The 19,133-nt window shown below is 46.3% G+C and overlaps 1 protein-coding gene across 5 annotated transcripts in view; it reads left to right on the top strand.

Annotated features, from left to right (window-relative positions):
* Positions 1-19,133, top strand: part of myh10 (myosin, heavy chain 10, non-muscle) — a 149,077-nt gene that overhangs the window by 9,347 nt on the left and 120,597 nt on the right. For 4 of the 5 annotated variants that reach the window (XM_034187661.1, XM_034187659.1, XM_034187660.1 and 1 more), the window contains exons 2-3: positions 5,406-5,411; positions 7,058-7,432. In XM_034187661.1, coding sequence (XP_034043552.1) covers positions 7,088-7,432 — 345 coding nt within the window. In that variant the 5' untranslated portion in view covers positions 5,406-5,411; positions 7,058-7,087. Of the gene's footprint in view, positions 1-5,405; positions 5,412-7,050; positions 7,433-19,133 lie in introns of all 5 variants that reach the window. The other variant, XM_034187658.1, reaches the window with a different exon arrangement.

The following is a 19,133-nucleotide window of genomic DNA, read 5'->3' as shown; positions in this document are numbered from 1 at the left end:
CGGAAGGGACCTACCGAATGGAGGTGTGTCTCATTATCCCCCCCTCCATCATTTTTATTTTTATCTTCATTTTACATACAGTCCCAACTTTTTCTGATTTGTGGTTGTTTCTGTTGCATTTCTGAAATTGTTTCTCCTCATCAGTCACGTTTTGTGCTTAAACACTACATTAAGCTCAAGATTGAACAAATAAATACCTTTGTAAAATAACAGCTGTTAAAGTTCAGAGTTCTCATCTGCTTTTTGTGATCTGTGCGTCTGAACATCACCACAGCTTCTCCACGTTCATTCATATATGGGTGATTCTTTAACTACGGGCACTATTGGCCTTGTAAATGTAATTTCCACCACACCATTGCCTTACAATATAAAGCGCCTTGGGGCAACTGTTTGTTGTGATTTGGCGCTATATACATGTGCTCTGATGTCACTGTTTATCTCCATAGAAACTACCCAAACAATCTTTCATACAAACTGTTTAAAGGGACATTACAGTGTTGTGGTGGAAATTAAGGCAATAGTGTGGGACAGCTACATTTTGTTTAAAAAAAAAAAAAAATCACAACAGTTGTATGACATTGAATACCCCAATTATGTTTTGATTATTTTACTGATATTTTATTCAGAGATATTTTAAAACATTAGAAAAAACATTTCTTTACCATTCATTTTTATCATTGAAGATCAAAAGTCTGGGTGTGGGACAAGCACAAAATGACAATATTTACATATAATGATGCTGAAAAAAGGTGAAAAAGTCATCAGACTACTAGAACAAATTTCTTAACACACTTTCATTGTAAAGATAACTATAAAAGTGTGAAATTTTACCTTTTTTCTGTTTTTCATACAATATGATCAAAGGACGTAATGAGTGCCCGTAGCCTAAGAATCACTCATATACTCATTTTTTAAATATGTTTTTAAAGATATTTGACCGTTTATTTCATCTCATGATCTCATAAATTCAGTATACGACGTGCACATGGTGTGAACAGGACGGTAACGGCAGAATCACACCGGGAGAGAAAGTTCAGAGAGAAGTAAAGGCAGCTCCACGTTTTGGTTTTGTTTTTTAACATGTTCACTCAGGTTAAAATCCTCTCTCTGCTCCGCGCTCGCTGCATGCACTGATGGTTCTCAGACTGTAACGTGTCGTGCCTCTATTCAGGAATCTCCCTCCCTCACCGTCTGCAGCCTGTTGACTCCGCGCGCACAGGCACACACACCGAGAGCTCCTTCAGTAAACTCCGCATTTTACACGGCTTTGAAGAAGACGGCCGTTTTAATCGGCCGTCTTATCCAAACAGCAGGACGGATCGCTCCTCAGCCTCCATGTTATTGCCCTGCCTGAGTGAGCGAGGCTGCAGCACAATGACGTCAGATTCTGAGTCGTTTTATGCTTTGTGGATAAAATGCATAATTCACGGTAATCGCGAATATGAAAAATAATCATGATTGGCGAATATTGTAATAATTGTGACTGCCCTATTGGTGGTGGTAATGTTTTCATTGCAATGACTAAAATTTGGATTCTGGGTCGTACCTGTAAACCCATGCATCACTGATAAGTGTTCAGGAAGTCAGGGTCACTGTTTGCGCATTCCAGCATTTACTGAAAGATTGCAGACGTAGTTGCTTCTACTCTGCCTTTTGCAGCTTTGGCACAAATTTCGCTGACACTCTCTGCATGCCCAAATCCTCCATCAAAATGGAACATGCTGAACCTGTGCTTATCCACACCTTGTCCGCAAGTTCTTGGATGGTGACACAGCGGTCATCCATAAGGGCCCCTTCATATATAACACAAGTGAGGCAGAATGGCACATGGAGGAGGATTCAAATAGCAGTCGTGGAAATCGGAGCCACACTTGAATGCCTTGTACAGCAGTCGCTACATCCATTCAGGCACAGCACATGCACGCTACATTCGCATGCAGCTCGTGCTGGAAACCCATTCGAACGGCGGTCAAGATGAGGTCGCACTGCCATCTGATCGTGCTCGCAACATTTGCACGGCATGTCGTACGCAGTTCAGACATATCATGCCACAGCAGAGGAGCTGCATGAAATAATCAGCCATATCAAACCGTGGCCGAATGTCGCAATCGAGGCAGCCTTCATACCAGTGGCTGAATGTCACCAAATGGCCATTCGACCCATTCTCAGCCAGAGTCCAGGTGCCACCCACGAACGTCCAAAACCACTCACGGGGCATGTAGAAAGGTGGGTCCATTTGTGCTGCCAGCTCGAAAATGGAAAGCACGCAGTCACTTTCAAGCTGGCTGTGCGACTGGCCCCACGAGTCTGTTAACCAAGCAACACAAATGGCGTGAGTGTGCCGTTCCCTCCGTAACACAAATGGCGTGTGTGTGTGTGTTCACGCGCCACCCCACCACAAATGGCATGCAGGTGTGCGGTGTGCACACGACTCCCCCCGCAACACAAATGGCGTGCAAGTGTATCGTCGTTCCCCCCACAGCATGATCCAATCTTGTTGGATGAGCCTGAGGCGGCTGCAGTGCACATCTGGACATCTGTCATGTTCATGCTGGAACAGCTCACTGCTGTGTACTTGCAAATCACAGCTGGAGAACGCATATCGTGCCATGAAAACATCAGCTGTCCGCAGTGCACGTGTGGGCGGGCTCTCATCACATGCTGATAATTACGTACAGACAAGATCACATGAGGATCGTTCAGCCGTGTCTCAGCGTGCACAACACTGTGAGAACTGTATCAGGCAGCCGGCCAGGCTAATGGCACTCCCACCAGGTAAATTGTAGTCCACAGGACGGACAGAAAGAGTGGAAAATAAACAAAAACATATATATGATGAGGGGAAAGGCGTGATCGCTTTGCTCATATCGCTGTGGACACAGTGGATGTGACAGCTGGCCAACAGCTGGACCTGACAGAGTGCACACAATGTGTTAAAATACAGAGAGAAGGACAACTAAATACATACTTCAGTAACTACATCCATATTTACATAACAAACGTATAAATTAAATAATCACAGAACAAAGGGACAGAGGGCGAGACTTTTTTTTCTGTGTGTTGGTCTGAACAGGTGGGCGTGTTGGCGGCTGCCGCAGCTGCTCAGTACTGTGTCCTCGCAAATCACAGCTGGGGAACGCGTATCGTACCATGACTACCAACACCTCCTAACACCCCACACAATGCGCACGTGTCGGCATGCTGTCCTCACACGGTAATAAATAAAAACACATTGTCACTTTTGCAACGTGGTCAGCAGCGGTCGGGTCAGTGCGCACATCATCAGCCAGGCTGTCCCATGTGAGGATATCCGTCTGATCATGTGAACGCACAGCTGCCAATCAAAATGTCGCGTCCACCACGTGAGTTGTGGTCCACATGATGCGGTGTCCTTTGGCGCACTGCGTGCTGGAGAGCTGGACACGCAGAGCCACTGATGTGTCCACGCTATAAGGGTGATTCTTTAACTACGGGCACTATTGGCCTTGTAAATGTAATTTCCACCACACCATTGCCTTACAATATAAAGCGCCTTGGGGCAACTGTTTGTTGTGATTTGGCGCTATATACATGTGCTCTGATGTCACTGTTTACCTCCATAGAAACTACCCAAACAATCTTTCATACAAACTGTTTAGGGACATTACAGTGTTGTGGTGGAAATTACGGCAATAGTGTGGGACAGCTACATTTTGTTTTAAAAAAAATCACAACAGTTGTATGACATTGAATACCCCAATTATGTTTTGATTATTTTACTGATATTTTATTCAGAGATATTTTAAAACATTAGAAAAAACATTTCTTTACCATTAATTTTTATCATTGAAGATCAAAAGTCTGGGTGTGGGACAAGCACAAAACGGCAATATTTGCATATAATGATGCTGAAAAAAGGTGAAAAAGTCATCATAGACTACTAGAACAAATTTCTTAACACACTTTCATTGTAAAGATAACTATAAAAGTGTGAAATGTCCCCTTTTTTCTGTTTTTCATACAATATGATCAAAGGACATAATAAGTGCCCGTAGTCTAAGAATCACCCATAAGCATTTAATCATGTCAGTTCATTACTTCCTTGTTTACATCATGACCATTCTTCATGAGCAGAAGGCTGATACTTGTATTGTCCGCTCTTTAATAGGAATTAAATATTGCTTCTTTTTTTTTTTACAGTGAGAACAGTCATGACCAGTAACACGATTGTCTTACATTTAAACAGCATATTCATTGTTCTTCTAATGTTCTGTGCTCTCATTAGTTTGTTCTTAAACATTTTCGTTGATTTTTATGTACACATGTCCAGCATCTAATTGCTGTGCTGCTGTGTGTCCCTCCCGACAGCAGGTGGAATTTTCGCGGTTCCCCAATTTGGTCTTTTTCGGCCGGTTTCTGCTTCTTTTGCCCAACTTTGTGTAACCAAAGTCCATATCACTTGGTTATTTTAGTTTGTGAATGGTCTATCAGAATGTGCTTTGCTCTCTAATGATGTGTGCTTACTTTTGATGTGGTTATATTACTCCATTTGCTTTATACTCATGGCATCATCGCCAAAAGCCTGCTGAACCTCATGAATGGTTTCCGCTTGGGTGTCGCCAAGCTTTTGTCAAAATTAGATGCACTACCTTTGCTCATGTTGTAGCAAATGAGAATCTGATGGATGCTCAGTACACGTGTTTACGCTAAGGCTGACTGCTAGTGACTGATGCACTTTGCAGGTGGGAAAAAACTCATGTATATGCAAGAAGGTTCCATACACCTCCCCACAAATGACATCTTGCACACTTCATTTATTTCTATGGGATAAAATAAGGTTAAATACATTTTGAATGGACCCCGTATGTTTCCATAAAGCATATTTTCAATTGACTACTTCAAATCATGGAATTTTGCATTCAGTGCACAATGACACAAGCCCAAGATTGGAAACCATCAATCAACTCAATCAATCAACTTTTTTCTTGTATAGCGCCAAATCACAACAAACAGTTGCCCCAAGGCGCTCCACATTGCAAGGCAAGGCCATACAATAATTATGAAACACAGTCTACGTCTAAAGCAACATAACCAAGGGATGGTCCAGGGTCACCCGATCCAGCCCTAACTATAAGCCTTAGCGAAAAGGAAAGTTTTAAGCCTAATCTTAAAAGTAGAGAGGGTATCTGTCTCCCTGATCTGAATTGGGAGCTGGTTCCACAGGAGAGGAGCCTGAAAGCTGAAGGCTCTGCCTCCCATTCTACTCTTACAAACCCTAGGAACTACAAGTAAGCCCGCAGTCTGAGAGCGAAGCGCTCTAATGGGGTAATATGGTACTACGAGGTCCCTAAGATAAGATGGGACCTGATTATTCAAAACCTTATAAGTAAGAAGAAGAATTTTAAATTCTATTCTAGCATTAACAGGAAGCCAATGAAGGGAGGCCAACACGGGTGAGATATGCTCTCTCCTGCTAGTCCCCGTCAGTACTCTAGCTGCAGCATTCTGAACCAACTGAAGGCTTTTTAGGGAACTTTTAGGACAACCTGATAATAATGAATTACAATAGTCCAGCCTAGAGGAAATAAATGCATGAATTAGTTTTTCAGCATCACTCTGAGACAAGACCTTTCTGATTTTAGAGATATTGCGTAAATGCAAAAAGGCAGTCCTACATATTTGTTTAATATGCGCTTTGAATGACATATCCTGATCAAAAATAACTCCAAGATTTCTCACAGTATTACTAGAGATCAGGGAAATGCCATCCAGAGTAACGATCTGGTTAGACACCATGCTTCTAAGATTTGTGGGGCCAAGTACAATAACTTCAGTTTTATCTGAGTTTAAAAGCAGGAAATTAGAGGTCATCCATGTCTTTATGTCTGTAAGACAATCCTGCAGTTTAGCTAATTGGTGCGTATCCTCTGGCTTCATGGATAGATAAAGCTGGGTATCATCTGCGTAACAATGAAAATTTAAGCAATACCGTCTAATAATACTGCCCAAGGGAAGCATGTATAAAGTGAATAAAATTGGTCCTAGCACAGAACCTTGTGGAACTCCATAATTAACTTTAGTCTGTGAAGAAGATTCCCCATTTACATGAACAAACTGTAATCTATTAGACAAATATGATTCAAACCACCGCAGCGCAATGCCTTTAATACCTATGACATGCTCTAATCTCTGTAATAAAATTTTATGGTCAACAGTATCAAAAGCAGCACTGAGGTCCAACAGAACAAGCACAGAGATAAGTCCACTGTCCGAAGCCATAAGAAGATCATTTGTAACCTTCACTAATGCTGTTTCTGTACTATGATGAATTCTAAAACCTGACTGAAACTCTTCAAATAGACCATTCCTCTGCAGGTGATCAGTTAGCTGTTTTACAACTACCCTCTCAAGAATCTTTGAGAGAAATCTTGCGTATTCTTTCTCTTACTCTGCTAAACTGGGGTTTTAGATCTTGAGATGTTATGTTTCCTACTCCATGGTAGCAGTTAGTGTAATATGTAGATGTTTCATTTGCTTGATGTGATTTCTTCAGTTCCAATATCTAAAAAATGTTCCTTGTATTCCTAAAATGTGCAGTCTGTACTTATCCATGTAATCAGTATCTGTTTTCATCTGTATTCCTCTGACATTAAATGATCCATATCTGAATCTGTGCTTGTTCTTGACTTTATCCTCTTTTAGTTCATATGTTTGCTAATAATAGAGACACTTGGTGTGATTTTAATTTGGACTATTTAGGTATTCAACCCAGTGGACAGTCACAATCCTTCCTGCGTAATTCTAAACCTTTAAAAAAATGTTTTTATTATTATTTAATTTACAACTAAAATAACACATCTTGCCATAAATGAGTGTATTAGCCAGTTGTCCCGTTATTTTTGGTCCCTTTATAAAATAACTACATGCAAACAGTGCTGTAATTCCTACCTTTTTTTATACGCCATTTGGATGTGAAATGATCTACATTTTATCTTGTTTTCTTTCAGCTCAGGTATATTTTGCTAGATTTTATTTTTTATATTAAATTTATGCTTTGTTTCTTTGCTTCAGGTGGCATTAGTGTGGTGTGCTTCAGACTCCTGCAGTAATGTCACAGCGGAGTGGGCAGGAGGATCCGGAGAGGTACCTGTTTGTGGATCGTGCTGTGGTCTATAACCCGGCTGCACAGGCTGATTGGACTGCCAAGAGGCTAGTATGGATCCCCTCAGAACGCCATGGTTTTGAAGCTGCCAGTATTTGTGAGGAGCGTGGTGATGAGGTGATGGTGGAGCTGGCAGAGAATGGAAAGAAGGCAGTGGTGAACAAGGATGACATACAGAAGATGAATCCACCCAAATTCAGTAAAGTGGAAGACATGGCTGAGCTTACCTGCCTAAATGAGGCCTCTGTCTTGCACAACCTTAAAGACCGTTACTATTCTGGCCTCATTTACGTAAGTATTTGAACTTAATAGAAGTGTAACCATGCCTAGCAATTTATACTTGTCTTCCACAATTCCAAAGACATTATAACAAAGATGCATTAACCTCTACAGGAATCTTTTTATTTTTTGTGATTTTAATTGTTGGAGTTAAGCACAGAGTTAGTGTTTTTGTATTTATAGTGCACAGCAGTTATTTCTTTTAAAATATTAAATTTAGCTTACAAAAATGCACGGTCACTTTTTTACACTGTACAGGCCTGGTTGAGCCAATGTTCACCAGTATGCAAAAATAATGTGAGTTGGTGGATTTGGACACCATAATTTTGTAATTGTATCCGCTGCTGAATTCTGTCAGTAGAGTGGTCGGTCTGTTTTGTTTGCCACCTTACCGGAAAATCATAATATGCATGCATGCATACATCTTCAACTGCTTATCCAGGATCAGGTCGCAGGGCAACAGCTCCAGCAGAGGACCTGAACTTCCTTTTCCCGGGCCACATAACCATCTCTGAGTGGGGTATCCTGAGGCGTTCCCAGGCCAGTGTGGCGATATAATCCCTCCACCTAGTCCTGGGTCTTCCCCGGGGTCTCCTCCCTGCTGGACGTGCCTAGAACACCTCCCAAGGGAGGTGCCCAGGAGGCATCCTTACCAGATGCCCAAACCACATCAGCTGGCTCCTTTCAACGTGAAGGAGCAGCGGCACTACTCAGAGTTCCTCACGAATAACCGAGCTTCTCACCCTCGCTCTAAAAGAGACACCGGCCACCCTCCTGAGGAAACCCATTTCAGTCGCTTGTACCCGCAATCTAGTTTTCGGTCATGACCTAACCCTCATAACCATAAGTGAGAGTAGGAACAAAGACTGACTAGTAGATCGAGAGCTTTGCCTGAGTTTTGACAAAAACTTTATTGGCTGTGACTTTAATACTTTATGGAATACAGTTTTCATATTCACGAAAGTATATTATTCAGTTAGGGCCCTGTGATGAAGGTAAACAAAACAAGCTTCTGTTGATGTTTTTTTATATGTGTGTATATATATATATATATATATGTGTGTGTGTATATATATATATATATATATATATATATATATATATATATATATATATATATATATATATATATATATATATATATATATATATATAAGCTCCTGAGCAAGCTAGGCAGCAGGTGAGATCATACTGGGCTTCTGGTTATTGGCATGGCAGTCATGGATTGGAGAGTTTGGGGGGGGAAATCTATTTTGAGAACTTTGATTTCACACTTTGAGCACATAATTCTGTGGAAGACAACTTATAATCCAGATGTATCAATAACCGGCCATAGCCATCCATGATTCAGTTTCTCCCAGATGTTGCCGAGGGTTTAAATGATTACTAGAAAATATTTTTCATAATCTATGGTTTTGAGAACTCTGATTATTAGACTTCGATTGCAAGTACTATGTCACGTTATATGTCATAGATTCTTTGAACTATGAGACTGTGTGTGTGTGTGGTTGGTTGCATGAGAGTCGCATGGGTTTTTACCAGCTATACTTTAAGTGTGGGGCCACCACCCAGTTTGCCACTTCTTTGGCACTGTCCCAGACTTCCGCACAGTGTTTAAGAGATAATTAACATCACTTTGAGCAGATGGAATCAGTTAAGCAGTGAAATCACCTGGTGCAGTGGGTGGTTACAAAGAAAACCTGCACCCTCTTGGCCCTTTCTGGAATCAGTTTGACACCTATGGTCTAGTGCAGGGGTGCTCAAGTTTGGTCCTCAAGAGCTACCTTCCTGATACTCTTGGTTGTCTCCCTGCTCCAACACACCTGAATCCAATGAAAGTGTTGTGTGGGCCGCTGAAGAGGAGGTACTGCTGGCCCACCACCACAAGATGGCGCCCTGCTTGAAGTGCGGGCTTCAAGCACGAGAGGGCGTCGGAGCGACCGGGAGTGACAGCTGTCACTCATCATCCGTACCAGCTGTCACTCATCCACTACTCATCACCACCACAATAAAGGCCGGACTGCAACTCCACCTCCCCGCCGAGAAATCAGCTACCATTCAGGTAATTTCTCTGCTAAGCTTAACTGTGTCTAATAGTCTGATCTCATTTGCAGCCGTTTTCCTGTGACGGTGTCCTTATGTGCGGTATTGGCGTTTGGTGTGGACTGCGACGGCTTCGCCTCACACCCCAAACCAGATAAGTGGTTTCACAGGAGCTGCACGAGTGTGTGATTGGAGGTGGAGGTTTTCCCTCCTAACTGTATACAGACTGTGGGATTACTGAGTGTGCGAACTCACACTCATCAGGACTGTCTCTGTTCTCTGCCAGCAGTACCGGGTCTGACTGCTGAAGACAGTGGCCACCTGGGGCGCAGGGCTTGGCGGCTCCGGTGTTCTTCAGCTCCGTTGGTGGTGGACGCTGTGTGGGATCCGGCTCTTCTCTCGCCAGGCGTCTTCTATCGTCGAGCCTGCCCACACGTCACCTGGTGTATAATTGACATTCCACCATATTGTTATTGTCTGTACGTCGTTGTGCGATTCACAACATTAAATTGTTACTTTTGGCTTATCCATTGTCCATTCATTAACGCCCCCTGTTGTGGGTCCGTGTCACGACACTTTCACAACAGGATTTCTCGGCCAGCGTCATGGATCCCGAGGGGCGTCAACCATCGCTTGAACAGCCAATGGAAGAGCGAGGTGCACAGGCAGGAGGCGTGTTGGGTGAGCTGCAGCACATCTTAACCGCCTTTACCGCTCGGTTGGACTTAGTTACCGAGCAGAGCATTATTCTCAATCGTAGGATGGAGGCTCTCACCGCCCAGGTGGAAGCGCATGCTCAGGGCGCTGCTGCAGCACCTCCTCCTGCTGACCGTGTGCCAGAGACAAACATTCCGCTGGTCGTTCAACGAACCCCCCCACCTTCCCCTGAAGCATACATAAGCCCTCCGGAGACGTACGGAGGCTGTGTGGAGACGTGCGCGGACTTCTTGATGCAGTGCTTGCTCGTCTTTTCACAGCGTCCCGTCATGTACGCGTCAGACGCTAGCCGGGTGGCTTACGTTATAAATTTGCTTCGAGGAGAGGCACGCGCCTGGGCTACGGCGCTCTGGGAGCAGAATTCACGGCTCCTAACGGTTTACACTGAGTTTGTGAGGGAGTTCCGACAGGTGTTCGACCACCCTCATAGAGGCGAGACCGCTTCAAGCGTGCTGCTGTCGATACGGCAGGGGCGTCGGAGCGCAGCGAAGTATGCAGTCGACTCCCGCATCGCGGCAGCGCGAGCCGGCTGGAATGCTGTTGCGCTCCGCACCGCCTTTGTAAACGGACTGTCTCTGGTCCTTAAGGAGCACCTGGTGGCGAAGGACGAGCCGCGGGATTTAGATGGGCTTATCGACCTGGTTATACGGTTAGACAACCGATTAACAGAACACCGACAGGAGCGAGACAAAGGGCGTGGTCAGGCACAAGCCGTCCCTCTTCCTCCCGGGTCCGAAAGGGAGCCAACTTCCCCACGCTCTGCTGCCAGGGCTCTCCACGTGACGACAGCACCCCCTGGTGACGTTGCTAGGGAAACGAGCAGGGCCAAAAAGCGATCAGATCAGAGACAAAGGAGGCTGATCCGTGGAGAGTGTTTTCTCTGCAGCTGTACCGAGCACACACAGAGAGAATTCCCCAAACGGTCAAAACAGCAGCACTCGTCCTTTGAGACTGGGCTAAGGGTGGGTCACAACACCCACGTGGGGAGACCCCGACGATCTGCACGTATCCCAGTCACGATCCTGAGTGGGGATCTAACCCTTCACGCCCCAGTACTGGTGGACACGGGGTTGGAGGGGAATCTGCTGGATAGCAGATGGGCAAAGGAGGTTGGGCTCCCTCTAGTGGCCTTACCGTCACCATTGTCGGTGCGGGCACTAGATGGCACCCTTCTTCCACTAATCACACACCAGACACAGCCAGTGACATTGGTGGTGTCTGGGAATCACAGGGAGGAGATTGTGTTTTATGTAACACCTTCAACCTCCCGAGTGATTTTGGGTTTTCCATGGGTACTAAAACACAATCCCCGGATTGATTGGCCGTTTGGGGTTGTGGTTCAGTGGAGCGAAACCTGCCACCAGGAGTGTTTAGGATCCTCGGTTCCTCCCGGTGTGACAGCTAAGGAGGAGGTTTTAGTCCACCCCAATCTGGCGGCGGTGCCAGCCGAGTACCACGACCTTGCTGATGTCTTCAGCAAGGATCTGGCACTCACGCTGCCCCCGCACCGTCCGTACGATTGTTCCATTGATTTGATACTGGACGCTGAGTACCCGTCCAGCAGGCTGTACAACCTCTCACGTCCGGAACGCGAATCAATGGAGACCTACATCCGGGACTCGTTAGTTGCCGGGTTGATCCGGAACTCCACCTCCCCGATGGGTGCTGGTTTCTTTTTTGTGGGCAAGAAGGACAGCAGACTCCGTCCATGCATTGATTACAGAGGGCTGAACGAGATCACGGTTCGCAACCGATACCCGTTACCTCTGTTGGATTCAGTGTTCACGCCCCTGCATGGAGCCCAAATTTTCACGAAATTGGATCTTAGGAATGCTTATCACCTGGTTCGGATCCGGGAGGGAGACGAGTGGAAGACGGCATTTAACACCCCGTTAGGTCACTTTGAGTACCTGGTCATGCCGTTCGACCTCACCAATGCGTCCGACGTTCCAAGCATTGGTTAATGACGTCTTGCGGGACTTCCTGCATCGGTTTGTCTTCGTATATCTAGACGATATACTCATCTTTTCTCCGGATCCTGAGACCCATGTCAAGCATGTACGTCAGGTCCTACAGCGGTTGTTGGAGAACCGGCTGTTTGTGAAGGGCGAGAAGTGAGTTTCACCGCACTTCTTTGTCTTTCCTGGGGTTCATAATCTCCTCCAACTCCGTCGCCCCTGATCCGGCCAAGGTTGCGGCGGTGAGAGATTGGCCCCAACCAACGAACCGTAGGAAACTACAACAGTTCCTCGGTTTTGCAAATTTCTACCAGAGGTTCATCAAGGGCTACAGTCAGGTAGTTAGCCCCCTGACAACCCTGACCTCCACAAAAGTCCTCTTCACCTGGTCGGATCTGTGCGAAGCCGCGTTTAGGGAGTTGAAACGCCAGTTCTCGACTGCATCGGTTCTGGTGCAGCCCGATCCCAAGCGCCAGTTCGTAGTTGAAGTGGACGCCTCTGACTCAGGGATAGGAGCCGTGCTATCCCAGAGCGGGGAGTCCGACAAGGTTCTCCATCCATGTGCCTACTTTTCCCGCAGGTTGACCCCAGCCGAACAGAACTATGACGTCGGCAATTGGGAACTTCTTGCGGTGAAGGAGGCTCTTGAGGAGTGGAGACACCTGTTGGAGGGAGCATCGGTACCATTTACGGTTTTCATGGACCATCGGAACCTGGAGTACAGCCGGACCGCGAAGCGTCTGAGCCCCAGGCAAGCCTGCTGGTCGCTGTTCTTCAGGCGTTTTGACTTCCGGATCACCTACCGCCCTGGGACAAAAAAAACAACGATTTGAAGCCCTGTCCTGGGTGCATGAGGGAGGAGGTCAAGACCGAGCCGTCAGACCCCCCCTGACACCATCATCCCCGAGTCCACTGTCGTGGCCACCCTTACCTGGGACGTGGAGAAGACCGTCCGGGAGGCCCTGACACGGAGCCTGGACCCGGGGACAGGTCCGAAGGACAAGTTGTACGTCCCACCAGAGGCCAGGGCTGCGGTCCTTGACTTCTGTCACAGTTCCAAGCTCTCCTGTCATCCAGGGGTGCGAAGGACCGTGGCAGTGGTCCGGCAGCGCTTCTGGTGGGCGTCTATGGAAGCCGACGTCCGGGAGTATGTCCAGGCCTGCACCACCTATGCCAGGGGCAAAGCCGACCACCACAAGGCCCAAGGCCTCCTCCAGCCTCTGCCCGTGCCTCGTCGCCCCTGGTCTCATATTGGCCTGGACTTTGTCACGGGCCTCCCATCGTCCCAGGGCATGACTTCCATCCTCACGATAGTGGACCGGTTCTCCAAGGCGGCCCACTTCGTGGCCCTCCCGAAGCTCCCGACGGCCCAGGAGACTGCAGACCTCCTGGTCCACCACGTCGTGCGTCTGCATGGGATTCCATCAGACATTGTCTCAGATCGTGGTCCTCAGTTCTCCTCCCAGGTCTGGAGGAGTTTCTGCAGGGAACTGGGGGCCACCGTCAGTCTCTCGTCTGGGTACCACCCCCAGACGAACGGGCAGGCAGAGCGGACGAACCAGGAACTGGAGCAGGCCCTCCGCTGCGTGACCTCCGCGCACCCGACGGCCTGGAGTGACCATCTGGCCTGGATCGAGTACGCTCATAACAACCAAGTCTCATCTGCCAACGGCCTCTCCCCGTTTGAGGTGTGTTTGGGGTACCAGCCCCCATTGTTTCCGCTAGTGGAGGGAGAGGTCGGGGTGCCCTCGGTCCAGGCCCATCTGAGGAAGTGCCGTCGGGTGTGGCGTACCGCCCGCTCTGCCCTGCTCAGAGCCCGGACGAGGGCTAAGGCCCATGCAGACCGCCGGCGTTCCCCGGCCCCTGCATACCAGCCTGGGCAGGAGGTCTGGCTGTCCACTAAGGACATCCCCCTGCAGGTGGAATCCCACAAGCTAAAGGACAGGTACATCGGACCATTTCCCATACTCAAAGTCCTCAGTCCGGCCGCAGTGAAGCTGGCAGCTACACCCCGTGTTTCATGTGTCAAGACTCAAGCCCTGCCATACCTCACCACTGTGTGCCCCGGGACCAGCGCCGCCTCCTGCCCGGATCATCGACGGGGAGCCCGCGTGGACGGTACGCCGGCTCCTGGACGTCCGTCGAAAGGGCCGGGGGTTCCAGTATCTGGTGGACTGGGAGGGTTATGGCCCCGAAGAGCGCTCCTGGGTGAAGAGGAGCTTCATCCTGGACCCGGCCCTCCTGGCCGACTTCTACACCCGTCACCCGGACAAGCCTGGTCCTGCGCCCGTTGAGGGGGGGGTCCTGTTGTTTGGGCCACTGAAGAGGAGGTACTGCTGGCCCACCACCACAAGATGGCGCCCTGCTTGAAGTGCGGGCTTCAAGCACGAGAGGGCTTCGGAGCGACCGGGAGTGACAGCTGTCACTCATCATCCGTACCAGCTGTCACTCATCCACTACTCATCACCACCACCATAAAGGCCGGACTGCAACTCCACCTCCCCGCCGAGAAATCAGCTACCATTCAGGTAATTTCTCTGCTAAGCTTAACTGTGACTAATAGTCTGATCTCATTTGCAGCCGTTTTCCTGTGACGGTGTCCTTATCTAGGGTATTGGCGTTTGGTGTGGACTGCGACGGCTTCGCCTCACACCCCAAACCAGATAAGTGGTTTCACAGGAGCTGCACGAGTGTGTGATTGGAGGTGGAGGTTTTCCCTCCTAACTGTATACAGACTGTGGGATTACTGAGTGTGTGAACTCACACTCATCAGGACTGTCTCTGTTCTCTGCCAGCAGTACCGGGTCTGACTGCTGAAGACAGCGGCCACCTGGGGCGCAGGGCTTGGCGGCTCCGGTGTTCTTCAGCTCCGTTGGTGGTGGAAGCTGTGTGGGATCTGGCTCTTCTCTCGCCAGGCGTCTTCTATCGTCGAGCCTGCCCACACGTCACCTGGTGTATAATTGACATTCCACCATATTGTTATTGTCTGTACGTTGTTGTGCGATTCACAACATTAAATTGTTACTTTTGGCTTATCCATTGTCCGTTCATTAACGCCCCCTGTTGTGGGTCCGTGTCACGACACTTTCACAACAGAAAGACTCGTTAGCAGGCTTTTAATGATCCTTTCATTGGATTCAGGTGTGTTGGAGCAGGGAGACAACTAAGAGTATCAGGAAGGTAGCTCTCGAGGACTGAACTTGAGCACCCCTGGTCTAGTGGTTAAGCATTGGGCTTCAGATCAGAAGATCCTCTGTTCAAACCCCAGTCTGACCGGAAAATCACTAAGGTCCCTTGGGCAAGGTCCTTAATCCCCTAGGTGCTCTCAGTGTGTAGTGAGCACCTTGCATGGCAACACCCTGACATCAGTGTGTGACTGAGGCATCATCCTAAAGTGCTTTGAGCTTCTGATGGAAAAGCGCAATATAAATGCAGTCTGTTTATCCTCTTCAGCTCAAACGCTCCTCAAGTGGTATAACAAAAGTTAGACTTAAAGTTTCAAAAACTGTCAGTTGTAACTTTCTTTCACATGGTATCTATAAGGTTTTCTTTCTTGTTTTAGAATATTTATTATAAAAGACAGCAGTGAAGAATAGGGTTGTGAATCTTTCTGTAGCTCACAGTTTGATTCAGATTCATGGGGTCATGATTCCATTCAAAACTATAGTAAAACTCACCTAAACCGTCATTGTATAAACCAGATAGTTGCACTCACCGGACAAAAGCAAAAGTCCTAATACTTTGTATGGTTTTACATGTAATCAACACCATATAGAACAGATTTTCGCTCACATCAGACAAAACGTCCTGTCTGACCGCGATACCCATTAAAACCCCCTCTCATGTACCGGAAAGAGCAGTCTGGTTGCCTAGTAATGGAGGCACAAAATTAAAGTTCAGCACTGATACTCGCCAATTTTTTTTTTTCCCCCCAAACCAACGGGACCTGCAGCCCGACGTGCACCTGCTACATTGGATACTGCAAATGGCTGTGATGCCATGAAAGCAAAGTCGAAGATTATGTAGTTGATATTTGAAATGAAACTGGATATGGATCTAATTATTGTTGTTGCATGTTTAGAATTGGCTGGAAAGTTGTTAAAACAGAATAAAATAATTTAACACTTGTAATTTTTGAAAAATCTTTTACTCGTATAAGAACCACAACTTGAGCAAATTGTTTAAATATGAAAAATTAATATTTCATTATTATTATTTGTATGTCATTTGTGTGTGTATAAATTAGTCTTAAATAACTTGGGCTGCAGCTATTGAGTATTCTATTCATTAATCGGATAAAAAGTACTTCTGCTTTTTTTTTTTTTTTTTATATCGATAGTTCAGAGCTCTCCCTAAGCAATGGCACAAGGTTGCTGCAACATCATGCAGATTTTCTTGTCATTACGGGTTTCGGAGCTTTCCTGTACTGTAAGCGCCAGTGGTCAGTGAAGTTGTTAGTTGCGTGTGAATGTGGACACAGCCTGTGAAAAACAACTCTGGAGTACAGCTTTTCCATAAAAGCCGCATTGATCAATTCACTATGCATCTACAGATGCTGTCAAATCTGGATAAATTCAGTTGATTGGCTATTATTTGGAAAGGCACACACCTGTCTACATATAAGATCCCACAGTTGACGGTGCATGTCAGAGGACAAATCAAGCATGCAGTCAAAGGAATTGTCTGTAGACCCTGAGACAGGATTGTATCGAGGCACAAATCTAGAGAAGGGTACAGAAACATTTCTGCAGTAATCCACCAATCAGGCCTGTATGGTAGAGTGGCCAGACAGAAGCCACTCCTTAGTAAGAGGCACATGACAACCCACCTGGAGTTTGCCAAAAGACAGGGCTCTGATGGACTCTGACCATGAGAAACAAAATTCTCTGGTCTGATGAGACGATGATGAACTCTTTGTTTGGAGTAAACCAAGCACTGCTCATCACCAACCAGTATCATCCCTACAGTGAAGCATGGTGGTGGCAGCATTGCGCTGTGAGGATGCTTTTCAGCAGCAGGAACTGGGAGCCTAGTCAGGATTAAGGGGAAGATGACTGCAGCAGTGTATGGAGGCATCCTAGATGAAAACCTGCTCCAGAGCGCTCTTGACCTCAGACTGGGGTGACGGTTCATCTTTTAGCAGGATAGTGACCCTAAGTACACAGCCAAGATATAAAAGGAGTGGCTTCAGGACAACTCTGTGAATGTCCTTGAGTGGCCCAGCAGCGCCCAGACCGAATGCCGAGCCTGAATCCGATTATCTCTGGAGAGATCTGAAAATGGAAGTGCACCGACACTCCCCATCCAACTTGATGGTGCTTGAGGTGCTGCAAAGAGGAATGGGCAAAAGATAGGTGCGCCAAACTTGTGGCGTCTTATTCAAGAAGACTTCAGGATGTAATTGCTGCCAAAGGGGCATCAACAAAGTATTGAGCAAAGGGTGTGAATACTTACGTACTTGTGATTCCTTAGTTTATTTTTAATAGTAAGTCCCTTAGGCTGCTCCCTTGCTTGCACTCGGGGTCTCCACAGCAAATCTAAGGTGGATCTGCATGTTGAATTGGCACAGGTTTTTATGCCGGATGCCCTTCCTGACGCAACTCCACATTACGTGGAGAAATGTGGCAGGGATGGGATTTGAACCCGGAACCTTCTGCACTGAAACCTAGAGCATTAACCACTTGGCAAAAATTTTGAAGAAATGTCTTTCATGTTGTCATTATAGGGTGTTGTGTGGAGAATTTTGAGGGGAAAAAATTAATTTACTCCATTTTTGGCTATAACATAAAAAGAAATGTGGAAAAAGTGAGCAAAATCAGCCATCACCCAATGAAATTGATATTCTCCAAAGCACAACTGTGTAGGTAGAGTCAGTGTTTCTCTCTCCACACATTCTCCTCCTACATCTTGATCAGGTGTCTTCAAAATTCTTCTGGACCCACAAAACCTATTTGACCTTTTGAAATGAATGAACAAAAATAATACAGCTTATGAAGGTTTTCTATATACAGTGAAACTATATGTATTTTTTATTTATTTTTGCAATCCTAAATCAGAAAAGTTTGGATGATATGGAAAATGTTGGCTGAGGGGCTGCATAATGATTCTTTGGCTTCTGTTTATATAACTGCAGACAGTATGTAACCATGTTTTGTGTGATCAGCTTGATGTAAAAGTTCAGAGTTCTCACCTGCTTATTGTGATTTCTGCTTCTGAACATCACTGCAGAGTTTTTCCACATCAGGTTTTTTTTTTCAGTGCATTATGTTCTCATTTTTAAGGAATTTTGATGGTTATTTTTATTTATTTTGTCTGTGATGCTTAATGCATAAATTGACATCAGTGTTGTCTCAAATTCAGTATAATTGCCACCTGCACATGCACACGGTGTGAACAGGACTGTGTCAGTTTGTCAGTACTGCACCACTAGTTAAAGTGGAGCGAGAAAAGGTGACTCCGCAATTGTTTTCTTAACATGTTGCTCCATTATTGACCTAAAATTCTCCCTTTCTGCTCTGTGCTCACTGTGTCATATGCACTGATGTACTCGCCCTCACTCAGCAGAATGTAGCGTCTGAGTCCAAAAATAAAGTTCTCGCCTTCGTGAACATACTCTGTGTGATTGGTTGCCTGCAAAACATGCTAGTTACATCACAGCATCCTTTAGTCTGAAGTCCTCTGAGATTTTCAATTTAAGACACTGCTGCACAAGAGGGAAAAGATTCAGCCTTTTAGATACAGGGAGCCACTGAGGAGGGGTTAAAGAGCTGCATGAGGCTCCGGAGCTTCAGGTTGCAGACCCTGAGCTAGATCATGCTGCACCGCCACTGGACAAAAAAGCAATACTTACTGTATTTACTGTGTTTAAACTGTTTCTTAACCCAGTGAATAGAGCAGGTGACCACAAATCTGTTTTTAATCCCTGGTAGTGTTCAAAACGTACCTCAATTAAAATTTTGGAGAAAAACATAAATTAAAAGATTTTGTCATGTTTC

The sequence above is a fragment of the Thalassophryne amazonica genome, chromosome 15, assembly GCF_902500255.1.
Source record: "Thalassophryne amazonica chromosome 15, fThaAma1.1, whole genome shotgun sequence".
NCBI lineage: Eukaryota > Metazoa > Chordata > Actinopteri > Batrachoidiformes > Batrachoididae > Thalassophryne > Thalassophryne amazonica.
The sequence above is the reverse complement of the archived record's forward strand: the minus strand, read 5'-3'. Positions and strand labels throughout refer to the sequence as shown.